Here is a 25,879-nt window from a genome sequence, read left to right on the forward strand (position 1 = left end):
TTCACAGTGTGAAGAATGCCAGTGCTGGCAGCACGGGGTCTGCATGGGATTACTGGAAGAAAATGTGCCCGAAAAATACACCTGTTACGTCTGCCAAGACCCTCCAGGTAGAGACTCTGGAGCCAGGGTGTGAGCAGTATGTAACCTCTTGTTTGCACAGCAGCTCGCGACTCCTGTCTGTACTCTTGGTGGATGTCTTGGCTGATGGCTAGGTGGCTCTCCTCACCTTTGTTGCAAGCCCCTGGTGGCCAGCTCTCCTAAACTCAGCAGTGAGAGAATGTGTGTGAAGGTGTTTACCTAGCAGAAGGCTTGACCTTGATCTAGAACATTTCTTGAAATGTGAAAAACACACATGATACTGTAAATGATGAGCACAAAGTGGTACAGCAGTCTAGAATTTCTGTAGGCCTGGCTGCGACTCTATCCACAGTGTTGAATGTTCCATGAGTTAGTTAATTAGCCCATCATTCTTGCTCAGGGCTTTACTGGTTTCTTGTTCCAGTTTCAGCAATGAAGCACTTCTTTCCTTGAGAAATCCGAGGATGGGCATGTGGCTCTGTTCTTGGCATTTCAGGGATGTTGGAGGGTACACCTGCCCTCCATTGCATCGTTGCCCCTGGGAAGGGAAACATGCTCTGGAGAGGGAGAGCCAAGGCATGGCTGTATACAGCTTGTCTCCACTCTAAGCGGTGTCTTGCTCAGTTCCTTAGGGAGATCAGTTGGTTTTGTGATTAACAGGGGTTGTCCATGGCTCTTAGCTGTCCCTTCCACCATGCCCAGCCTGTTTCAGGATTTTTCTGGTGACTGAAGAGTGAATGAGTTTCTTTGAAAAGTGCTGTCTCCTGAGCTCCTGGAGCAGGAGGTACTGCTGAGTCCCTGAGCTTATGTTCTCTGTCCTTTCTAAGGAGGCTTGTAATGAGCAGGGCCCCTGGAGCTGTCTGGGTCATTTGTCATGTAACAGATGGGGAACAGGGGTCCAGAGAAAGCAAAGGAGCCCTCTCATCTGTCTAGTTAGGGGCGGGTGGTACTATTGGAAAGGGCTTGAAGCCTTTCATTCACTGGATAAGTCCATTAGAAACACTCCAGGCGCTGGGACTGCAGCCACCAATAAGATGGCTCCTTTTCTTCTGGCTCTTAATAGGATTGGGAACAGAAAACCAAAGTTGAAACAAGTTAAATAAACCCAAGACTGTGTGTGCAGGTGAAGCCAGGAGGGGAAGTGATGAGGGAGTAAGCGGGGGTCTGAAAAGGCTCTTTTGATGCTGGATGGTGGCAAAAAGCCCACCTGAGATGGGGAGCATCAGACCTGGAGAGGCCTAGGGGAATGGCGCTTCAGACAGGGGCTCACGAGAGGAAAGAGGTCAGGCCAAGAAAAAGATTTTGCGTGTTCCTAAAAGTCAGAAAAACATAGGGGGGAATGAGGAGAGCAGGAAGGAACGGTCCTGTGGGCCTTAATAGTTAGGGTTTGGGTTTTTCTTCTGTGAGTGGTCAAAAGCTCTGGAAGGTTCTGAGTCTAGGATGGAGGAATCTGACTTAAATGTAAGAGACAATCCGCTGGCCATGACTGTGTGCATCTGTATCCCAGAATATACCAGGCTTTTCCTTTGGGACCACCAACCAGCTCCCAAACCATCACACAGAGACTTATTATTAGTTTTGAATGCTCGGCCTAGCTTAGGCTCGTTTCTGGCTAGCTATTTTAACTTAAATTAACCTGTTTCTCTTTATCTACCTTTTGCTTCAGGGCTTTTTACTTTTTTTCTTTCTGTGTATCTTACTTCACTGCTTCTTGTGTCTAGCTGGCTGGTGGCTGCCTGGCTTCTGTCCCACTTCCCCCATCTCCCTCCTTCTCTCCTCCTCAAGCCTAGATTGCTCCTCCTGTTATTGTCTCTCCCTCCCAGCCCCTGCCTAGCTATTGGCCATTCAGCTTTTTATTAGGCCAATCAGGTGCCTTAGGCAGGCAAGGTGAAACAGCAACACATCTTTACATAATTAAACAAATGCAGCATGAACAAATGTAACACACTTTTATACAGTTAAAGTAATATTCTCAGCATAACAAATGTAACACATCTTTACATAGTTAAAATAATATTCCACAACACCAGAACTGTCCAAGTAGAAACAGGAGGAACAGGAGTTCAAAGCCAGTCTAAGCTATAGAGTCAGTTTGCGGATAGTCTGAGTCACATGAGACCCTGTCTAGAAGAAGAGAGAAGAGGGGGCAAAGAGAGAAGGGAGGAGATGAGGGAGGAGGAAGGAAAATAAGTCAGAATCGTGCTCTGGTTACCCCTGTGGCCAGTGCAAGGGACCATGCCGTATTCCTACCTTATCTCCAACACCTGGTAGAGGACAGGCATAGAGTCAGGTGCCGGGTAAATGTGAACAAAATGAACACAGTCATCAGTCAGTTAGGGAAACTTAGGATGATTGGACCAATAATGGGGCAGCCTGGGTTTCCCTCAGGCCATGTTTGACCCTTTCTCAATGTCACCACTTTAGGTCAGAGGCCTGGCTTCAAGTACTGGTATGACAAGGAGTGGTTGAGCCGGGGACATATGCATGGCCTGGCATTTCTAGAAGAGAACTACTCCCATCAGAATGCCAAGAAGATCGTGGCCACCCATCAGCTTCTTGGTGATGTACAGAAAGTGATTGAGGTTCTTCACGGCCTGCAGCTCAAGATGAGCATCTTGCAGTAAGTGTGCTTGCTGCCTGCAGCTTTGGCAGAGATCTGCTTTGGATCTCAGTTCAGTCAGGTTTGGGGAGAAAGTGGAAAGCCTCAAAGTCAGCCCTAAGACTGATAAGTTTAGATCTGTGCCAAAAATTCTGTTGCTATGCTGAGCATGTGTGGGTCTTTGAGTGTGATTACCAGTACCCTTGCTCCCCCACCCCTAGGAAAAAAACCAATTATGTAATAAGCACTCCTTTGTAAAACAGTTGACTTTATTGAGGAATATTTTACATGTAATTAAGTTAACTTATTTTAAGATCTTATTGAATTCGGTTAGTGTATAACCTATGTAAGCAATACAGTAACCAGGACATGGTGTGTGCATTTATGTTTTTTGTTATTGTTTTGTTTTTCATTTAACTGCAAATGCATCCCAGGGATTAAAATAGCTTATCAGGCTTTTTTTTTTTTTTTTTTTTTTAAAAACAGATTCTTACTCTGTAGCCCAGGCTGGCCCAGAATTCAGTGTATAGTCCAAACTGGCATCAGTCCACACCATTCCTCCTGTCTCAGCCTTTTGAGAACTGGGATTACAAGTGTGGGTCACTATGGTGTGGTATACACATTTATAGTTGGCTTTGTGCTATCTTTGGGTGTACAGTTTTGAGGGATTTTAAAATTGTGGTAAAATATACATAATGCAAATTTAAAATTTACCATCTAAACCTTTTTATTTTTTTCCTTATTCTTTTTGTGACAGGGTCTTTCTATTTAGTCCTGGCTGGCCTAGAACTAGATACATAGACCTGGCTGGCCTTGAACTCACAGATCCACCTGCCTCTGCCTCTCTGCCTCCCTATGTTCAGCTCTTCTTTCTTTCTTTCTCTTCTTTTTTTTTTTTTGGTTTTTCGAGACAGGGTTTCTCTGCGTAGTTTTGGTGCCTGTCCTAGATCTCTCTGTAGACCAGGCTAGCCTTGAACTCACAGAGATCCATCTGGCTCTGCCTCCCGAGTGCTGGGATTAAAGGCATGCGCCACCACCGCCCGGCTCTCAGCTCTTTTATTTTCTTTTTGCCTGGTCTGTCTCTTGAATTCCTGAGCTCAAGGAATGTTCTTGCTTTGGCCTCCTGAGTAGTTGGGATTACAGGCATGAACACCATGTCTGTTTTCTTTCTGTCTTAGTCGTTTTTCTGTACATTACTGTATTGTGGAAGTTATAACACTGGTATGTAGTCAGTCTCCAGAACTTTTCATCCTGCAAGACTGATTTCTCCATGCATTAATTAATCTCTAGTGTCCTCCTCCTCCTCCTCTTCCCAGCCCCAGCAACCACCATTCTGCTTTCTGTCCCTATGAATTCAAACTTCTCTAGATACCTCACAGGAGAAATCATGCAGTATTTACCCCTTGTTTATTTCACATGGCATAATATCTTCAAGGTTCATCTATATTGTATTAGAATAAGGCAAAATGTAGTATATGTATTTCACATTTTGTTTATGCTTTCATCCTAAACACTCATGATTCATAGACAAAGAATCTTTAATCTGTTGCCAGAGGGACTGGAGAGATGGCTCAGCAGTTAAGAGCTCTTGTTGCTTTTCCAGAGGACCCAGGTTCAGTTCCCAACATTGGCCAGCTCACAACCATCTGTAACCCCAGCTCTGAGATCAATGCTCTCTCTGGTCTCTTGAGAGCATCTGTGCTCTTTTGCGGGTACACACACACACACACACACACACACACAGAGTTTTAAAAAGTCTGCTGGGAGAGTCATTGTTAGCAGCTTGCTCAGGGAGTGATTGCTCGGACTCCTGTCCCTGTCACAGTTTTGCTCATATAGAAAAGTTGTAGGTCTTGTGGAGCTAGCTTTTGGCTTTTGGTGGCCACTTGTTTTCACAGGAGCCCTGGACTACTGTCATCCCCACTGTGCTCTAGACCTGCCTTTACTATCGGCTGTCTCTTCCTCTGTCTTCTTTCTCTTTCTTCCTTTTAGTGATCAAAGTTGTAATACAAGTTCTGGGTAGTTAAAAAATGAAAGGTGGGCAGGTAAGATGGCTCAGTGGGTAAAGGTGCTGGCAGCCAACATTGATGACTTCAGTGCAATCCCTGGGTCCCCTATGTTAGAGGAAAGGATTGACCCTTCAAGTTGTCCTTTGACCTCCACACATATGCCTTGGGCAATGGCCTCCTAACAAATAAGTGTAATTAAAAGTAATAATTGAAAGTTGAAGTGTGTGTCCGCATATGCACACGCATGCCAGGGAGCTGGAGAGATGGCTCAGAGGTTCAGAATGCTTACAGCTCTTGCAGAGGACCCCAGTTTGGTTCCTAGCACCAGCTTTGGACAGCTCACAACTGCAGTAGCTCCAGGCCCTCTTCTGACCAATTGTTTTTACATTTAGCACATGCGCATACACATGCATACCTCGGGCACAGACATGCAATTAAAAAATAAATCTTAAAAATGATGATAGGTTTAAAATATATATATATATATATAGTTAAGGGCTGAGAGGATAAGTAGAATGCTTGCTTAGTGTGCTCAAAGCCCCAGGTTCAATTCCTAGCATGTGCACATGTACATACACACACTACCACCACCCACCAAAAACAAATATGCAAACTCTCAATGTCCTTGTTGCCAGTGAGAACAGTGTATTGTCATGTTTTTCCTCTTCTGTTCTTTTCCCTCCTTTACAATTGATTATGACCCGATAAATGGATATAATGACCCTCTGTTGGGTTAGAAGTCCAGAGGAATGGTTCTGGAGCTGTGGCGTCCTTTCCAGAGTTCTGCGTGCACTCTCGCAGGTACCCCTGCATCAGATAGAGAGAGGCTGTGCTGCGGGGTGGGAATCTCTGTTCTGTACTCGCCCTGACCGCTGTTTTCTTTGGAACGGTGAAAACGGAAAACCGTCAAAGTCTTTCAGAATGTTGGGATTAATGGCCATGCGTAGTTAGCCATCCGCAGCACCTTTGCCCTTTGCTAACTGAGTGTTGCTGCCCGCCACGGTTATTGTGGCAGTTGATTGAGTTGTTTATTTTTAGTAAGCTACATTTGTTTTTAATTGCATTTTATTTATGTGTGTATGTGCCACAGCATGTGTGTACTGGTTCGAAGAACAACCAACCATTGGTAGTTGGTTCTCTCCTACCATGTGGTTCTGGGCATCAGACTCAGGTTGTCAGTTTGGCATCAGGCATTGTTACCCGCTGAGCCGTCTCCCCAGCTCCTGTAAGCCACATGTAAAGGTACCTTCACACCAACCGAACACTTCCATTCTGACGTGTTCCTGACGTGTCCACTTCCTCTCCAGAGGCGGAGCTGGCAGCTGACAAGTGGCAACACTAGTTTTCAAAGGAGGAGCCAGGAGGGGCCTGAGCTCGCTCACTGCTCAGCAACCAAGTCCCCTTCTCCCCACTGCGGCTGCAGTGAGAGACTAGGGGTGTGGTCTCCTAAGAGACTGTGGATCTACACCCCAATATGATATGTGGATAGATATTCCAGGTAGAGGTCTTTCTCCCTCATGGGAGAGAGCTTGTAAGTCAACAAGCTTTGCAATGGTCCTAGCTACCCTCAAAACTGTTTCTCTGTTTGCCATTCCCACAGAAACAGGGAGCATCCTGATCTGCAGCTGTGGTGCCAGCCCTGGAAACAGCACTCTGCAGAGGGGAGAGTGCATTCCAGACACATTCACATCACAGACACCAGGAGCAAGGAGGAATCCCCGAGCTATAGAACTTTGAATGGGGCAGTGGAGAAGCCGTTGCCCCTGCCCCGGTCTGTGGAGGAGTCGTATATCACCAGCGAGCATTGCTACCAGAAGCCCCGCACCTATTACCCTGCTGTGGAGCAGAAGCTGGTAGTGGAGACGAGAGGCTCTGCCCTTGATGATCCAGTCAACCCCCTCTGTGAGAATGGTGACGATCCCCTCTCCCCTCGCCTAGGCTGGCCTCTGGACCAAGACAGGAGCAGAGGGGACAGTGATCCTAAACCCTGCTCCCCAAAGGTACGGGGCTTGCCTTCTCTTACTCTTTACTTAGTGGCTAGGTGCCTGTAAGACCTCCTCTTAGGCTGTTTGTTCTGTGGAAGACACTTCTTAATAGAACTCTATTTAAATTTGCTCAGCAGAGGGTTTTTGGTTTTTGGTTTTTTCCTCTATTAAGATGGGTACAGAAAGTCAGAGGACCCATTTTAGCCAAAGGTCATTAGTTCCAGAAAATCCCACAAAATGGCAGAATTTTGGGTCCAGGGACAGAGAGAGGAGGTGTCAAGTAGAGAAATTGATTCAAACTTGGAAAAAATAGAGTGAAGAAAAAGGAGGTTTTTCTTTAGTATCATTTACATCATAATTGCTCCTGGGTGCTAATTATTAGCATGAGCATGGTCAAGCACATTGTTAAGTCTTGTTCAACAACAACAAGACTGCATGTCGTTGTTTCTAGCCCTGCCATAAGAAGGGTTAATCTCATTCAAGTATTTGCTACTTTGAGCATTTTTCCCAAGAGCCAGCCTTGTGTTTGTTATTCAGTTTTGTTATTTTTAAGTCACTCTGTTCTGAGCCCCCAGTGTCGTGCCAGTGTCTCCCTCTAATTCTTCGTGAGTCTCCCAGTGCCTGTCTTCTGTGAGTGAGGCCTTGTGTGGGCTCAGATTTTTGCCTGGTCATCCTTACGTTCCCAGACTTTAACCTGTGTATTGGCATTGGCAGCATGACTGCACTGCTGTGTATTGCTAAGAGGGAGTGACCATCCCCACCATGCTTCCAGAGTGGGGATTGCACCTTCAGCCTGTACACTTGCTAATGTCTAAGCAAATCTGGCCAAGGTGGTAAGGATAGCCTTTTTGTGGCAGATCATTTCCAAACCTAGGTTTAGCCACTTTGATTCTGGCTTTCCTTATCAGACCCATGGAAGCTTTCAGGACATTGCTTTGTACACAGAAAGCCCTAAATGTTACCTTGAATTGTTATCGTCCCAAAGGAATAAAAGGTTGAGATCCCAAACTGTGCAGTAAAAGGCTAGCAGTCTTGTTGATTAAGCAGATTTCTAGAGGAAACACATGTGAAATCTGGAAGATCTTATACTCATCAAGGCAACCCCCTGGTGAGCTGACTACATACTGGCCCCATATTTTCACTTTCATGAAACTTTAGAATACCACATCCATGTTGCTGATAGGGGGAATAACATCAGGGCCACATGTTCACCAAGAGACAGCCAGGACTCACTAAACATAACTCTAATACCCTAACCTTCCTCTACACTAGTCCTGCTCTGGGCAGCCCTCAAGGTTCTGAGAGGCCTGCTTCAGGCTGAGGCACTGGGGAAGCCAGAGGAAACATCTGCAGGGCCTTCTGAGCCCGTGGGTGCAGTTCTGAGGCAATGGCATTTTGATGCATTGGGCACCACATGGGCGGCAGTAGATGGGGATCGAGGGCATTCAGGCAAGCAGTGCTTTTTCCCAGGCCAGGCCTGTAAATGCTGGCCCGTTGGAGAAAGAGCTGGCTGGCTCTGATCAGTGATTGACACATCATTGCATGCCCAGGTGAAGGAATACATTGCCAAGAAGGTCCTGCCAGAAGAAGCCCCTGCTCGGAAGCTGCTGGACAGAGGCGGAGAAGGGCTAGTGAGCTCACAGCACCAGTGGCACTTCAACCTGCTGACGCATGTGGAGTCTCTTCAGGATGAAGTGACGCATCGGATGGACTCGATTGAGAAGGAGCTGGATGGTAGGGTTCCTTTCTTGACATCACCTGAAGCCCACAGCCTGGCCGTGCAGGGACAGCTCTCTTCTTGCCTCATTTCACTTAGTTCTCCCTCAGTGAGGACAAGCCTAACAGTTGTTTATTTTTCAAGACAGGGTTTCTCTGTGTAGCTCTGGCTGTCCTGGAACTCCCTCTGTAGCCCAGGCTGGCCTTGAACTCACAGAGATCCACCTGCCTCTGCCTCCTGAGTGCTGGGATTAAAGGTGTGTGCCCACCACCACTGCCTGGCCAGATTAGCTTTTGAGACAGGGTCTCTCCAAGTGGGCTAGGCTTGTCTTGTCTCTGCCTCCTGATTGCTAGAATTAAAGCTGTACCCACCACACCAGGCTTACACTAACTTCTTAAAGGAAAAAATAAGTATATTTTGTGTTAATTATCTATCACGTGTTAATCTGAAGCAAATTAGAATTGACAGTGATTAAAAAAACAACCACCTTAAAGTCCTTATAGACTCTTCATTTTTCTAGCAGCCCAGCCTGCCCTATTTACATGGGAGAGCTTTAGAAAGACTGGTAATGACTTCGGTTGGTCTTCAGAACCTTCTAGACTCTGCTCTGGCACAACAGCAGCTAACATTGTGTGCCTATGTACCACATTCAAAGTGAATACAAGTCAGATGCGTTCTATAGTTGCAGTGCCCGCTTTCAGAGCTCAGCAGCTGTATCTGATTTGGCTGGTGGCCACTGTATTGGGGAGCACAGACATAGATCATTCCTTCGACCACTAACTAGGGCTTGAAGCATTTGTATTGTCGCTGCTGTAACCAAAAACCAGACACAAACGACTTGAAGGAAAATTTGCTTGAGTAGCTTACCATTTCAGAGAGTCACGGCAGTGAGAGCATGTCATAGAGGCACCTGTCTGTTTCTTGGCAGACTGGGTTGAGAGAGGAAGGGACCCAGGCATAACTGTCAAAGACACACCCCTAGTGACCTACTTTCTGCCCAGACAGCATCACCAGCTGGGGACCACGCATTCAACATGCAAGCTTATAGGGGATAGCTCACTGCAAACCTTTAACATTAGAGCCTTGTGCCCTGGAGCGATGCTTTGTGGGGTGCTAATATTGAGGCAGCCTAGGTTGAAATGGCCTTGTGTCCTTGTGTTGAAGTTTTTGTAAGTCAAGTTCTAAGTACTCACTGGATCTTCTCTCTCTTGTCCCTGCAGTACTGGAGAGCTGGCTGGACTACACTGGGGAACTGGAGCCCCCAGAGCCACTGGCCAGGCTTCCACAGCTCAAGCATTGCATCAAGCAGCTGCTGACTGACCTGGGCAAGGTGCAGCAGATTGCCCTCTGCTGCTCGACATGAAATTGGGCACCCAAGACAATTGGAGCACAGTCCTGGCATGTTTGCTGGGGGGGAGCTTCACGTATTTAAGTAAATAAACTTAGCATGCTGAATGCACGGGACACTGACTGACTTCAGGGATTTGGCCAGGAGTGTGATGGACACTGGGACAAAGAGACCATTTTGGCTGCTGGAGGACAGGGCACTCTTGCTCTGGAAGCCGACCATGAAGGCAGCGCATCGCCAGAGCCCCCTTCTGTGCACATTGTTGAACAAAGCGACTCTTTGCACATCCTCACTTGGAATCGTGCCACTGGTGATAAATGGGATGAGAGCCAAAAAAAAAAAGTCTAGTCGGAAACAGTTGTAAATTCAATTTGCAGTTTATTTAATTGACTTTTGGGTCAGGTTGAGGCATGTGCCAACCCCTCTGGTTTCTCTGCCTGGCATGGTACATGGGCAGCAGGCACCATTTCCATCTTTCAGCTTCACTGGAATGTTGAGACTTCACTGGGCCATGCAGTTCGGGAAGGAGGAGCAGGGCCTCGACGGCACTGCTTCCAGGACTTCATTTTCTCGCCACATCTCCTGCATGATTTCACGGTACGGGGGATAAAGTGTTATGTTTTTTTACCCCAGAGTCGTCTGGGCCATGGCTTTGGCAGCCAAGCCGAAACTGCTGAAGGGGAACTAGAATCTTGCTGTAATGAAAATCTACAAGGAATTCCAGAAGGAAGCAGGCAGGGTCTGGAACCCAAAGGACAGCATTTTCTACCCACTCATTAATTTCAACAACTTCCCACTTCTATTTAAAATTGAAAAAAAAAGTTTCCCAAGACTTTGAACTTTGACTGTATTTGTTACAAAGAACATGGGACTTACCTTATTCTGTGTCGTCATCAGCAACTTGAGTCTGCGTCACTTTCCTCCTCTGGAGGCTAGTGTGGGGACTGGCGTCTTCGGGGTTGCTGATGCACTTTAACACTTCCAATTAACTCTTCGTGTTACTTGTGAGATCAAGGTGATGCTGCTGCTTCAGGCCCAGGTACAACCTGTTTGTACCTTCGGAGAGAATATTTGTGTTACTTCCCAGGTTCTGTTTCCATGTGTAATTGCTGTATTGTTTTGTTTTACCTTACTAGGCAAAGTTTAAAAGGCTCCAAGCTTTGAGGACTTCATTTTACCAGGTTTTGCATCACTAAAGGCAAATATCAAAGTACATTTATCCATCAACACCCACAGGTTCATCATGAGTTTTGGAATCTGTAATGTTTTAGGCTGCAAATATTTACTGTGTAAACATCAAGGAGCCAGTGTCAGTAGCTAGCAACAGCAGCATCTCCAGCTGCCTTGGGAATGGTTAAGGTTCAGGCAGAACAGGTCATTGTGGCCATGAATTCAGGCCTGTGTACAGAGAAGTTTCAGGGAATGAATGCCCAGTCTAGTGATTTGTTTACCATCTGCTATAAAATGAGCTGCAGGACAAGCATGAGTTGACCTAACATAGCTTAGGGAGTGTGTGACACATACTGAAGCCCACACAGTTCCTTACAAAAGGCTGCTTGCTACCCACTGCTAACATGTTTCTGTTGTGAGAAGAAATGCTCCGGGAGTTGGTAGTATAACATCGGTGTTCTGGGTAATTTATCAGATAGCTGCATCTTGAGAACTGGATGATGAAAGGGGAAAAACCAAGAAAATTGTCTATTGCTACATCTGTGTGAGGTATGATGATTGTTACATCGATACTGATTTGAGGGCCAGAGAGATGGCTCAGTTGGTAAAGGTGCCTGCTGACCTGAGTTCGACCCCAGGACCCACAGAGTAGAGAATTGACACCTTGAAGTTGTCCTCTGACACACATACACACAATAAACAAATGTAATAAAGGTTTTTAAATTAAAGTTTTTCTTTCTTTTATGTAACTGCTCTTGAGTGTCACATCTGGGGAAGCTGTAACTTTGAAAGCAGTCAATTTTGTGTCTTGTTCAAAGATGGAAGCAGAAACTGATCCTAATTTTGCCAGGTGGTCATTGCTGGCTTCATCATTTAGGTATTGTGAAGGAAGTGATCTGGTTTCATTGTGACTTTTGTTCTTAGGGAAGCGAAGCAGACTCCCCATGTTCTGATAACCTCAGTTCTTCCCTAACTTAAAGCCATGTTGAGGGGCTCCACTCCCAGTTCCTGGGTCACAATGAATTAACCCCTGAGGTGGAGCAAACAATGCAGATACCGTTTAGAGAGACATGTGCCACGTTCTGTCTGTTGAGAAAACTGTCCACCTATAGGAAGTCGCCATTGATCAATCATTTGTTTAAGTATGTATGCAAGGTGGATCCTGGCTGAGCCAATTGCACTGTGGATACGTATCTGTGTTTACGAGCTGTTAGAAGGCACTGTACATAGGAGTGTTGCTCTCAAGCAATATTTGCAAAACATGCAAACCTCTGTATCTGGAGAAAATAAAACAGGTTCTTGTTACTATGTGTCAGTCACATGTTACTGGAGTATAAAAGGTTGTGAGTTTTGTTTGTTTAGTTTGGAGGCAAGGTCTCACTATATAGCCGACTGGCTTAGAACTCCCAGAAATCCCCTGCTTCTGCCTTAAGTGCTAGGATTAAAGTCCTATGCCACCACACCCAGTTATTTTTTAGACAGTCTTGCTATGTAGTCCAGGCTGGCCTTGAGCTTGTCATCTAACCCAAAGTTGGGCTTCATACTTGCAGTCAACCTGCCTTAGTCTCCTGAGTGCACCACCATAACCCACCAGCAAGAATCAAATGCTTTACCCTACTTTTAAAATAAATGTAATCAGGGCCCAGTTGCCAATCCTGCGAAGCCCAACAACTTGGAGGTGTTGGTGAGATTGCCCTACTAAACAACCTGCTCAGCTGAGATCCATTCGGGAGAGGATTCAGAATCCTACAGTCTGCAGTGTGAGGAAACAAGATCAGCTGAGTTGACGAATGTGCAAAACGGGACCTGAGAACACAGAAGGCGGCGGCGCCCAGCCACCGAACCAGATCATCAGAATCATAAGCCTACCCTACACAGACTGGGAACAGCTAAGCCCCCATCTCCGGACCAGCTGATCAGATCTCTAGCCCCTAGGCCCTACCCACCGGAGTCCCAGGGACCAGACAGCTACCTTTCCCTGCTCCCCCACCAAAATATATATACACACACATACATATATAATCACTGCCTTTTATAGCATGCCTGCTCTTCTATGACAGTCTCATACAGGAAGACAAACGCAAACCCTGTCAAGCAATCCCATGAAAACATAACAAAATGCTTTCAAACCATCCAAAGCTAGATGCTCACCCCAGCTTCTACCCAAGTCTGGCTCATGCATTGTAGTGGAAGCTGCAGACTTACTAGTTTTGGTTGCTGGAAGCAATGCACGGGGCCCTGCCTTCCCTGCACTGAGATTCATCCACTGCTCCGGAACAAACCCAAGCTTCCTACACACACACACACACACACACAATGGAAGCCTCAAGGAAAACTGGTTCCCATTCCTTGAGAAATTCCTTCCTTTGGTAGAGTTGAGGACTAAAGGAAGGTATTCAAAACAGGAGCCCCCTGAATACATTAAAATTAGGACTTCAAGTAATGTTACTCAACACATTACAAGCTCATTCCATGAAAAACCATTGTGCAGTGGAGCATTAGAGACTGAAAAAGGTTTTTGTTTGTGCATTGTAAAGACAAGGGAGCTTTGCTCACAAGTGTGCTTCATTCCAGGAAGCTAATTCAAGAGAAGCTAATAAAGGAGAGGAATAGGCAGAAGTATTGAGGAATTGGAGATGTCAGCTCTCCCTCTTTTCATGGTATACACTCTGGTCATGGCCACTGGTCTGTTTTTAACCTTAAAGGTCATGAACCCTATATTACAGCTTTAGGCAAAACACTTCTCTAATGATAAACACCTGCACGTGCAAAGCCAGTACCACACTGACCAAAAGGTTAAGGTGGGGAGGCAGGTGCCAAGCCTTTTCATTTGTTTTATGTAACAGTGTTAGAAGTCATAAATAGTAGGGGAAGTGAGGGCATGGAGGGGTTGGAGGGGACAAAAGTGGAAATGGTATAAATCAACTCAAGAAAAAGTTCAACTAAAGAAAAAGAAAAAAAAAAACCTTCCCACAAACATCTAGTTACCTTAATAGTAATTCAGGTTAACTGTTAGAAGCCACACAGCAGAAGTTATCTCCAGCAAAATTACTGGGAAGAAAATGTATTGTCTACTGTGTGGAGTGCAATTACTGATCTTTAAGCCACGGAACAGAAAGTGAAGCTGTAAGAGTCATTTAATTTTTCCTTGATAACACCAGTTCTGTTGCTTGACCAGTTTTTTTTTTTTTTTTTTTTTTTTTTGGTTGAGGGTCTCTCTACATAACCCTGGTTGGAATTCACTACGTAGACCAGGCTGGCCCCAGCCCCAAGCGCCCCCACTCCCCCATGTGCTGAGATTAAAAGCATGAACCACGACTCTGAGCTGAGCATTTAATAGGGGCACTTATTTTACGGCTCAAGCTCGGATATTAGAGGGTAGTGTGGACACTAGACGACAGAAACCGTCATCAACATGGCCTTTTGGTTTTTTTTTTTTGTTTTTTTTTTTTTTTGGTTTTCCGAGACAGGGTTTCTCTGTGTAGCTTTGCGCCTTTCCTGGAACTCACTTGGTAGCCCAGGCTGGCCTCGAACTCACAGAGATCCGCCTGGCTCTGCCTCCCGAGTGCTGGGATTAAAGGCGTGAGCCACCACCGCCCGGCAACATGGCCTTTTGCAAGACAAAACTCAGATCGGTTCAGAGAAACTACCGATGAGGTAGAGGGAAGGCCTAGAGCTAGTCAACAAGGTGAGAAGGAAGAAATTCCCCTCCTTAAGGGCAAAGTCCTGCGCATCCCCAGTGGTCTAGGAGTAGAAAATAAAAGCTTTACTCTTATACGATCCCAGAATCCTCTATCAACTGGAAAGGTGGGGAACAAGCTCGGGAAATAAGCCCAATAAATAAATGACGAACGAAAGACACACCAGACCACAGGAGTTGTCAAAATTCAACTTTTCATTAACTCGGGGTAGGGTATCAGTCCAAGGAGCCCCCCAGTTCCGCCGCTCAGCCAGTGATGCGCACGTCCGCGCGGCGCCGCAGCCGCCGGGCCCGGGCCGCCTCGGGCAGGATGGCCTGCAGCTGCTCCTGCACCAGCATCTCCACGATCTGCTCCTTGGTGCGGATGTCGGGCCGCAGCCACTGGCGGGACAGCTCCCGCAGCTGCCGGAAGGCTTCCCGAGGACCCGCCGCGTCCTGGTAGCGGAACTGCCGGAAACGCTGGCGAAACGTCTCGGGGCCGGGCCGAGAGACGCCAGGCCGCGGGGCGGCTTCAGCCTGCAGCGCCGCGTCCAAAGCTGCGGCCGAGCCGGGGAGCTCCGGGGCCGCGGAGCTCACGGAGTCGGGCCCGGGGTCCGCCCAGTCGCCGACTCCTTCCTGCTGCTCGGGCGGCGGCGGCGGCGGCGGCGGCGCCGCGGGGCTCGGGGCGGCCAGGCTGGGCTCCGGCGCCGCCATGACTACGGCTCTCGGCGTCACCCTTTGTCCCGCAGCTACGAGCTGGTTCTGCGTCTGCGTGGAGACGGGGGTGGAAAGAGGGATGGGCTGAAGGGCAGAGCCAGCGCTGCCCCAGCGGGAGGGACGCGGGCTCCGCAGAGGGCGAGGGCGAGCCGAGCTTACCTCCACCCGCGAAGCTCCGCGGCGGCCGGAAATGGACGACTACGCGAGCCTCAAGAGCAGCCTGAAGCGCCTGAACCCGGAAGCCGCGCCCACTAGCAGTTTCGTGAAGTTTGACCGGCGAAAGACCTTGTGGTACCCAGATGTCAGCTCTTCGGAGAGCGGCTCGGAGAGCGGCTCGGAGGAGCACCTCGAGCACCACAAGAGGAAGGCAGAGAAGGAGGAGGAGTCGACGGACCTGGAGTCGGAATCGGAGTCGCAATCCGAGTCGGAAGTGTATTCCAAATGGGAGTGGGAAGAGGAAGGAGAGGAGGACGACAGGATCCAGGCGACGCTCCCGAGCCACCTTGGCTTGCAGGTGACCTGCGCCTGCTAGGTCAGATGCTGGACCAGGATCAGGGGCCAGCGTTGACAGTCCTGGGTAAATGAGACTGAGAGCTGGCCAGGGGGCTTGTCGGAGCTTGGTGGATGACCCGGGTGGGACAGCGGGACAAGGGTCTCCGACTCCTTTAAGAAAGACCGCTCGGCTGGGCGTGGTCCCAGCTCTCAGGAGGCAGAGGCAGGAGGATCTCTGTGAGTTCGAGGCCAGCCTGGTCTACATAAGAGTGTTCCAGGACAGCCAGGGCTATACAGAGAAACCCTGTCTCGAAAAACCAAAAAAAGAAAAAAGAAAAAGAAAGACCTCTCAAACCTGTAATCTTAGATTTAGAGTTCACCCCTGGGCTGAGACTCTAAGTACACACACGCACAACCTCTCGCCTGCTTGAGTGCAATAGAACTCACCTTATTTTGAGGTTGACAAAATACTTGGGCAAGATTCTTAAGATGTTTCCTGGCACAAAGCAAATGCTCGAGGGTTCTTTGTCGTTATTTTTGCTTGTCCTCAAAAACCAAGAGACTGCTTTTTAATTTTAGGATTAGTAAGTGAACTGTAATTACGGCGTCCATGTAAATACGCCGAGTTAAGATGTATTATAGTGTAGAATGAAAGGCCGCCAGGAGCGGAGCCAAGGGCAGCGCAGGCCGGGCCGCATCCCCGTCCCCGCGCCAGCCGCCCGCGCCCGCCATGCGCGCCCCCGCAGCGGCCCGCGCGCCCGGGCCCCGCATCGTAGGCAGAGACCGCAGGCTCCCAGCCCGGGCCCGCCGTGTCCTCGAGCCCGATTGGCGCCGCTGCCCGGTGCCAGCGCCCGGTGCAGCCGCCGGCGAGGGTGGTGCGGGCCGCGACCCCGGGCGCCCGGGGCCCTGCGGGATGGAGCAGGCCGAGAGCCGGGGACCCTGCGTGGTGGAGCAGGCCAAGGGCCGGGGACCCTCCGGGCGGTGCAGACTGGGGCCCGGGTGCCCCCGGGGTGGCGCGGCCTGAGGACTGGGGAGCCCTGCAGGGAGGTGCAGGCCGGGACCCCCGGGACTCTTCTGGGGGGGTGCTGAGGGGCCCCAGCATGCTTGCTTGGCCTGACGCCATCTTGAGCAGGGCCTGAGGAGTGCGGGGAGGGTTCAGTTGGAGGACATGGGCGCAGGAACGAGCGGGGTGTCTGCGGTCGGCCACCTGGCCCCAGAACAGGGAACTGGAGGGTCGGAGGGACAGTTTGTACCCTGGATGGGAGCCAGGTCAGCAGGCGTGTCGAGCTGGGGGGGGGGGGAAAAACCACGAGCTGTCCTGAGTTTGAACCTGGCCTCATACGAATCGTCCAATCAGAACCCTGTAAACCATGGCCTCATATGAGTCGTCCAATCAGAACCCTGTAAACCTGGCCTCATATGAATCGCCCAATCAGAACCCTGTAAACCATGGCCTCATATGAGTTGTCCAATCAGAACCCTGTAAAATATGCTTCTTGCTTCTGTACCCCGCCCTTCTGCTGCCCGACCCTATAAAATCCCTCCACTCCAGCCCGTGGGCGAGCCAGTCTCTTCAGCCTCTGGAGGGACTGTGTCGCCCCGGGTACCCGTGTTCCTGAATAAAGCCTCTTGCTGTTTGCATCTGACTTGTGGTCTCGGTGTGATCTCTGGGCGAGGGTCTCTCCAGAGGGAAGACTCTCTTCGGGGGTCTTTCAAGAATACTCGTGCATCTGTGTCGGAAAAGAAGGCGGCTTCACCCTGGACTTTTGAATTATAACCTGTTTTTATGTTCAAGCTATCTGTGTATTATTTCTCCTGCAGTTGTACATAAAATGTTTTTACATTTAAAAAAAGGACAAATACTATAGAATTGTATTACATAAAATATATAGGATATACAAATTCATAGAAAGATTAGATGTTATCTCAAGATGGAGAAGAAAAAAATATAGAGCAATGATTTACTAAGTACAGAATCTCTGTTTTGTGTAATGAAAAAGCCCCACAAATGGACAGTAGTATCAGGACATAATATCATGAATGTAATAAATCAATACAATTAATGTAATTAATGAATATCATAAATATAGTTATTGAATGAATACTGCGAATGTAATCAATGAATACCACAAATGTAATTAATATGAGTGTAATTAATATCATGAGTGTAATTAATATCTTGAATGTAATTCATGCCACTGAATTGTGAACTTAAATATGGTTACAATTGCAAATATTATGTTCATTTAAAAAACTAAGGTGGGCCGGGCGGTGGTGGCGCACGCCTTTAATCCCAGCACTCGGGAGGCAGAGCCAGGCGGATCTCTGTGAGTTCGAGGCCAGCCTGGGCTACAGAGTGAGTTCCAGGACAGGCGCAAAGCTACACAGAGAAACCCTGTCTCGAAAAAACCAAAAAAAAAAAAAAACTAAGGTGGAATGTAATCATCATACATTATATGTGTGTATGAAATTGAAGACAGCAATATTCTAAAGTGAAAAAAAAGAATAAGGTTTTATATTTATTGCATGTTGGAACACATGTTGTATTATTTTGTATATATTGGGTGAAATAAACTATGTTATTATATTTAATTTTACCTATGTCTTTTTACTTTTGAAATACAGCTGCTATGAAAATTGAAATTACACATACAGTTTGTGGTATATTTTTGTTGAATAGCTGCTGTCTAGAATGTTGGAGTTAGGCTGTCTGGCGGCATCCTCTTTGCAGGGATTCTTTGCTTTAGCACCCCTAGCAGTAAAAATACCTACCCCCCCCCCCCCAGTTGTTGGGAGGAATGAATAAAGCCCTGGAAAGACAAGGCTTTAAAAGGGGTTTTCAGAACTAGGGAGATGACTCATTTGGTAAGGGTGTTTGCTTCGAAAGCATGAGTACCTGAATTCAAAACCCCTGTGAGAAAAACCAGGCATGACTGAGCTTGCCTATAACCCTAGTGTTGGGGGCTAGAGGCAGGTGGATCTTGAGAGCTGGTTTGCCAGCCTAGCCAAAACCTAAGCGCTTCTAAGTTCAATCTGAGGCCCTATCTCGAGGCAATAAGGAGCGCATATAGAGTAAGATACCCTCCTCCGGCCTTCTCACATACCTGTCCACTCACATGAGTGCATCATGCACACACAGAGACACATTTTTATTAGGTCCCTTGCCTACAGCCTCTGAACTACAGTTTTCTTATGTATAAAATAAAAAATCAAGATGTAAGAACTAACCTCATGGAAGTTTCTGTGAAAATTCAGAGATGATGCTAGCAAAAGTGTGATCTCTGGCAATTTCTGGCAGATAGTACCTTCTACTTGACAGCGTACTCACTAATAAGGTTTGTATCTCTAATTTCCAGAAAAGGAACTGAACCCCAGAAAGGGACAGAGGCCCCCTATGACATGTTCCCTGGAGCTAGAGAGATGGCTGGCTAAGAGTGAATGCTGTGCACACCTGTGATCCCAGCACTCAGGAGGCAGAGGTAGACAGATCTCTGAGTTCAAGGCCAACCTGGTCTAAGGAGTGAGTTCCAGGACAGCCAGAACTGCACAGAGAAACTCTGTCTTGAAAAAGAAAAAAGAGTGCATGTTGTAGCTGGTATGGTAACACAGTCCTTTAATCCCAGGGCTTCACAGGCAAGCAGAGCTCAGTGAGTTTGAGACTAGCATGGTCTACATAGTGAGTTCTAGGCCAGTCAGAGCTACATGGTAAAAACCCTGTCCCCACCCCAGCTCCAAGAAAGAGTACATATGCCTTTCAGTTTTCAGTACCCAGGTAAGGTAGCTCACAGCCACCTGTAACTTCAGTTCTAGGGGATTTAATGTCTCTGGCCTCTGCCAGTACCTGAACTCCCCCACTCTGTCTCTGTCTCTGTCTCTGCTCTCTCTCTCTCTCTCTCTCACACACACACACACACACACAACACACACACACACACACACACACACAATTTAAAAATTGGAGGTGGATCTGGAAGAAGTTATTGGCAGGAATCCAATGAATATTATCAAAATATATTGTATGCGTGTATGAAATTATTAAAGAATAAAATATATTAAAAATACAATAGAGCCGGGCGGTGGTGACGCACGCCTTTAATCCCAGCACTCGGGAGGCAGAGCCAGGCGGATCTCTGTGAGTTCGAGGCCAGCCTGGTCTCCAAAGCGAGTTCCAGGAAAGGCGCAAAGCTACACAGAGAAACCCTGTCTCGAAAAACCAAAAAAAAAAAAAATACAATAGAAGCTTTTTTTGTAGTTCCCTAAGAACTTTTCTAGAAGGTATTGCCTATACAAAGTCCCTACGGTGAGTAAAACCAAAACTTGCAAGTTGCAGGCTAGATGGGGAAGTGGGTAGGATCTGAAGAAAGGCTGAAAAATGAAGTTGGCAAGAGTAAGTCACAAAGAGCACAGGTTCTGTGTTTAGAATTTAGACCTTTTCCTCCTGGGAAGGGATGTCTTGGAATCATAGGATTTAAATCTCTACCTTGTTACCATCCATAGTGGAATCATGAACTGTTAGAGATGGAAGTGGGGGACCTCTGAGGTCTATATGAATCATGCAATGTTAGAAAGGAGAGGAAATTCAAAATTGAACTGAAACATAGTAAATTCCCCCCCCCCCCCCCCCCCCCCCCCCGAGACCGAGTTGCTCTGTGTAGCTTTTAGAGCCTGTCCTAGAACTCACTCTGTAGACCAGGATGGCCTCGAACTCAGAGATCTGCCTGCCTCTACCTCCCGAGTGATGTAATTAAAGGCATGCACCACCACGGCCCAGCTATAAATTCATTTCTAAAGCCTTTATGATTTAGTCAGCATAGTCTGGAAAAAAATCTCTTCCTAGAAAATGTGCATATGCTTCATATTATTTCAGGTAATTTATATGCATCTTTGAATCTATCCAGAGGCTCAGATTAAGTATTATATATATTATTTTATTTTGCAGACTGGGAAGCTCAGTACCCCCAAAAGGCAGAAAGCTGGAAGGCTATCAAACACCCAGTAAGTGGTTCCATGAAGAAAGACATTTTTAGAATGCTATGCCAATGTGGTTAACATATTAGCCCTTTTTATTAAAATTTAGATTTTCTTAGGAAAGGATTTTAAATCATTAATTTCTGAGCTTCCAACACAAGCCCTAGATCTCAGTAAACCTTCCATAAGTATTGATTGATGAAAGAAAAAACAAGCATGGATTCCATTCCGTTTCTGTGAAGGGAAAACTTGAACATAATTCTCTGGCTTTGCCAGAGCTTTCCAGGTGTTTGAATTAGTGTCCTAGTTAGCATTAAACATCATCTCAGCACAGGCTACAATTATGTGAAAAAGAAGTCTTAATTGAGTGTCTTGTCAGGTTTGTGTAAGGGCGTTTCTGTGAGGGACTGTTCTGATGGTTCAGATTCACAGGGTGACCATGGGTGGTACCATTTTCTTCCTGTAAAATGGCCTAGCCCACCATGGGTGGTCTCATTTCATGTAAAAGGGCCTAGCCCTCCATGGGTGGTTCCATTTCCTGTAAGAGGGCCTAGCCCACCATGGGTGGTCCTATTTCCTGGACAGGTGGTTCTGGGCTGTATAAGAAAGTTAGCTAAGGGGTTGAAGAGATGACTCAGCAGTTACAAACAGGTACTAGTTTTCCCAGAGGACCTAAGTTCAAGTCCCAGCACCTACATCAGATTGTTCACAGCTACCTGTAATTCCAGCTCCAGGGGGATCCAGTGCCTCCCATGTCCATCCACACTAGATACACACACATGCACATAATTAAAAATAACTTTGAAAAAAAAAAGTCAGCTAAACACAAATGAGAGACTGAACCAGCAGACAGTATTGCTCCATGGTTCCTGCCTTGAATTCTTGCCCTGACTTCCCTCAATAATGGATTGTGACCTGGAAGTGTAAACCAGATTAACCCTTTCCTCCCCAAGTTGCTTTTGGTCACAGTAGTTTTTTGTTGGTTTGTTTTTTGTTTTGTTTTGGTTTTTGGTTTTTCAAGACAGGGTTTCTTTGTATAACAGTCCTGGCTGTCTTGGAACTTGCTATGTAGACCAGGCTGGCCTTGAACTCACAGAGAGCCTCTGCCCCCCAAATGCTGGATTAAAGGCGTGCGCCACCACCACCCAGCTAGTCAGACTCTTTGAACACAGCAACAGAATGAAACTGGAGCAGAGAGCATGCTTTTTGAGAAAGCAGCCTCGAAACCGTTTTTTCTTTAACTTTCTTTTTACCCAGTGGGTGTAGTGGCACATCTATAATCCCATCACTCACTGGGTGTGGGGGCACACCTACAATCCCATCACTCACTGGGTGTGGGGGCACACCTACAATCCCATCACTCTGGAAGCTGAGGGATCAGATGTTGAGAGTTTGAGACCAACCTGAGCTACATAGTGAGACCTTGTCTCAAAAAGCTACAGCAAGAAAACACTTCTTATTTGGAAATAAGTATAGATTCATAGAAAGGTGCAAAAGCAGTAGAGAAATTGTGTGCCTGGCGGTGGTGGCGCACACCTTAAATCCAAGCACTTGGGAGGCAGAGGCAGGTGGATCTCTGTGAGTTTGAGGCTAGCCTGGTCTACAGAGTGAGTTCCTGGATAGCCCAAAGCTATGCAGGGAAACCCTGTCTCAAAAAACCAAACAACAACAAAAAAAGGGTAGAGAAATTGTCGTCTTAGTACAGTTTCTCAGTAGCAGCTTCTTGGTAACAGTTTGAATCTGGACGCTCCCCTACAGGTTCATGTTTTAGAGGTTTGGTCCTTAGGTGGCAGTGCTGTGAAGGCGGGCCTGGTTGATGAAGTAGATCAGGGAGGGCAGAGCCTGCTCAGAGTTCTGCCCTGCACTTCCTGCTGCTTCTGGGCTGCAGGCACTAAGCCTCAGCCACTGACTCACTGCTCTGCTCTGACTGACCCACCATGGTGGATTGAAACTGTTTACAGTTATGTGATAACCTTTGAGTGCTAAAATTCTTCCCATATTTAGATTACAAATATCTATTTGCTTACTTTGTTTCTGAGTTTGGGCAATAAGGATACCTAATACTTCCTTAAGCCCAAAATCGAGAATTAAATGGAATTAAACATTTGATTGTCTATTATTACTTTTTCTCTCAGAAGTATCTTCATCGCTTTTGGATCACTGTAACCAAATATCAAGGACAACTTGAAGGAAAGATTGGGTTTTGGATCCTGTTACTTGGGCAGAACATCATGGTGGCAGGGGTTTGCGGCAGGTGTGGTCGGGGTTGGGTGGGCTCCTTTAGTTCTCAATGGCCAGGAAGCAGAAAAAGAAGTCAGACCAAAATGCAGCCCCCTCCCCGTCCCCCGCAACCCCAATGACCTGCTTCCTCCTCTCAGACCCCACCATCCACAATTCCACCATCTAATAGTACTGTGATATCATGACTCCACAAAGTATTAACTCATTCATTTGGATTCACTAAGATCAGAGCCCTCAGGACCTAATTGTCCTTTTTTTTTTTTGGTTTTTTCAAGACAGGGTTTCTCTGTGAAGCTTTGCGCCTTTCCTGGAACTCACTCGGTAGCCCAGGCTGGCCTCGAACTCACAGAGATCCGCCTGGCTCTGCCTCCCGAGTGCTGGGATTAAAGGCGTGCGCCACCACCCACCCGACCTAATTGTCCTTTAAAGGCCATCTTATCCACATCTATAGCTGAGTTGAGCTCCCAGGTGATTTTTGTTTTTTCAAATCTTAAAAAAAGATTTTTTATTTACTACTACTACTATTATTATTTTATTTTTCAAATTTTTATGGCGCCAGGTGTAGTGGCAAATGTCTTCAGGAGACAGAGGTAGGAGGATCTCTGTGAGTTTGAGGCCAGTTTAATTTATATAGAGAGTTTCACCCTGTCTCAGAAAAAAAAAATGGTCAAGGTATTTTGCCTGCAAGAATGTCTGTGTGTTATGTACATGCATTGCCTCTGGAGGCCAGAAGAGGACATTAGATCCCCTGGAACCATAGTTAGGATGGTTGAAAGCCACCATATGGGTTCTGGAAATTGAAATCAGGTCCTCTGAAAGAGCAGGCAATCTCTTAACTACTAAACCATCTCTCCAGCCCCCTATTTTTATTATTTTTAATTATGTATATGTATGTGTGCACATGTGGCATGTGCATATGAGTGCAGGTGTCCTCAGAGGCCAGAGGCATCAGGTCTCTGGAGCTGGAGTTAGTCATGAGCCATCATCGAAAGTGGACACTGGGAACTGAACTCAGATCTTCCATGAGATCAGGGAGTGCCCCTGACTGCTGAGCTATTACTTCAGCCCCGCCTAGGTGTTTCCTAATGTAATCATGTAGACAATGAAGACTAACCATCACAGATGTGCTTGATTCCTGGAACCCCAGGACATCCTCTTTGCTTCCTAAATGAGGACGATAATGCTCAGAGAATAGACATGCTAGCCAGTGTGGGACCAGGACCCAGGACTGAATGTCCTTCCTGTCACTTGGTGCTGTCAAGCTTTGAAAAATATTACTAAAGCTGGGTGTGGTGGCACTCACCTTTAATTCCTACAGAGGCAATGGATTTCTGAGTTGTAGGCCAGCCAGGGATTTTAAAAAAAGTCATGTTAGTAAGTGTTTAGTACTATCTCACTGTAGTTTGCTTTGTTGAGACAGGGCTTCTCTGTGTAGCCCTGGCTGTCCTGGAACTGGCTCTGGAGACCAGGCTGGCCTTGAAGTCACAGAGATCTACCTGCCTCCCAAGTGCTGGGACTAAAGGTGTGAGCCACCACTGCCCAACCATGGTTTTATTTTTAACTTCTCCAATAACTAATGATATTGAATAAATTTCCTTTTGCCATGCTTCTCTCTTCTGTGGCAAAAAGTTCAAATCCACTGTACATTTTACTGCTAGTAGTGGCTCTCTCATTTTTGAAGGCTTTGTTTTGTTTACTATAATGCAGTTTGTGTTTTGTTTTGTTTTGTTTTTGTTTTTTTGAGACAGTGTTTCCCTGTGTAGTTTTGTTTTCTTTTTTTTTTTTCTTTTCTTTTTTTTTTTTTCTGGTTTTTCGAGACAGGGTTTCTCTGTGTAGCTTTGCGCCTTTCCTGGATCTCGCTCTGTAGACCAGGCTGGCCTCGAACTCACAAAGATCCGCCTGCCTCTGCCTCCCAAGTGCTGGATTAAAGGCGTGCGCCACCACCGCCCGGCACCCTGTGTAGTTTTGGTGCCTGTCCTGGATATCGCTCTGTAGACCAGGCTGGCCTCAAACTCACAGAGGTCCACCTGCCTCTGCCTCCTAAAATAACACATAACATAAATATTACCATTTTAGCCATTTGCCCAGGCTAGCCTCAAACTTGCCAGCTTGGTCTTGAACTCACAATCCTTCTGCCTCAGCCATCCAAGTGCTGGGTTTATGTGCATGTGCTCCCATTCCTGGCACTGTTTGTTTTTAGAGACAGGGTCTTCCCTGTAGCCCAGGCCGGTCTCAAGCTTGAGGTTTTCCTGTCTCTGCCTCCTAATTGACCATTTTAGTTGTTGGAATTTGTTTGTTTGTTTTTGTTTTGTTTTTCCAAGACAGGCTTCCTCTGTGTAACAGCCCTGCCTTTCCTGGAACTTACTCTGTAGAGCAGGCTGACCTTGACCTCACAGAGATCCACCTGTCTCTGCCTTCCGAGTGCTGGAATTAAAGATGTGTGCCACCACTGCTTGGCAGTGGTTGGTTATTTTGAGAAAGAGTTCCATGTTTCCCAGGTCAGCATCAAACTTATTTTCTAGTCTAGAATGACCTTGAACCTCTGACCCTTCTGTCCTCATCTCCTGAGTGCCCAGTGTGCCCCAAACTGTCATTAAGTGTTCTCTCCTGTGACATTCAGTTCATTCACGTTTCAGGGCACTAACTGCGGGTTATTCTTCTCCCAAGCTTTCTTCTTTTTTTCATCTAAAGAACAGCCCATTAAAGAGCAGTTCCCCATTTACATATTCATAAATGAATACAGAAATATATGTATACATTTGCTAATATCCTGTTCTCCTGGATTTTGCAGACTAAGGTGTCAAGAAAGCAAATGATGTGGACCTGGGAAGAAATAAAAAATCTCGTAAGTGGTTCTGTTTAAAAACTGATTCACA

At 46.8% G+C, this 25,879-nt stretch overlaps 3 protein-coding genes across 8 annotated transcripts in view; 2 read left to right on the forward strand and 1 right to left on the reverse strand.

Moving 5' to 3' along the window:
* Positions 1-12,211, forward strand: part of Phf20 (PHD finger protein 20) — a 117,259-nt gene extending 105,048 nt beyond the window's left edge. For all 5 annotated transcript variants that reach the window (XM_052723476.1, XM_052723481.1, XM_052723477.1 and 2 more), the window contains 5 exons: positions 8-107; positions 2,503-2,698; positions 6,287-6,686; positions 8,222-8,405; positions 9,609-12,211. In XM_052723476.1, coding sequence (XP_052579436.1) covers positions 8-107; positions 2,503-2,698; positions 6,287-6,686; positions 8,222-8,405; positions 9,609-9,751 — 1,023 coding nt within the window. In that variant the 3' untranslated portion in view covers positions 9,752-12,211. The remainder of the gene's footprint in view (positions 1-7; positions 108-2,502; positions 2,699-6,286; positions 6,687-8,221; positions 8,406-9,608) is intronic.
* Positions 12,212-14,783: 2,572 nt separating this feature from the next.
* On the reverse strand, positions 14,784-15,577 carry Scand1 (SCAN domain containing 1). The gene is made up of 2 exons (XM_052725388.1): positions 15,462-15,577; positions 14,784-15,353 (listed from the first exon to the last, which is right to left on the reverse strand). The coding sequence occupies exon 2, from the start codon at positions 15,297-15,299 to the stop codon at positions 14,853-14,855; it is 447 nt and encodes a 148-aa protein (XP_052581348.1). The 5' UTR covers positions 15,300-15,353; positions 15,462-15,577; the 3' UTR covers positions 14,784-14,852.
* A 10,148-nt stretch (positions 15,578-25,725) lies between these two features.
* The window catches only part of Cnbd2 (cyclic nucleotide binding domain containing 2), a 65,745-nt gene continuing 65,591 nt past the window's right edge, over positions 25,726-25,879 (forward strand). The window contains exon 1 of one of the 2 annotated variants that reach the window (XM_052725549.1): positions 25,726-25,848. In XM_052725549.1, the coding sequence (XP_052581509.1) occupies positions 25,753-25,848 (96 nt within the window). In that variant the 5' untranslated portion in view covers positions 25,726-25,752. The remainder of the gene's footprint in view (positions 25,849-25,879) is intronic. The other variant, XM_052725548.1, reaches the window with a different exon arrangement.

The sequence above is a fragment of the Peromyscus californicus genome, unplaced genomic scaffold (assembly GCF_007827085.1).
Source record: "Peromyscus californicus insignis strain IS unplaced genomic scaffold, ASM782708v3 Scaffold_7__1_contigs__length_154581171, whole genome shotgun sequence".
Classification (NCBI taxonomy): Eukaryota; Metazoa; Chordata; class Mammalia; order Rodentia; family Cricetidae; genus Peromyscus; species Peromyscus californicus.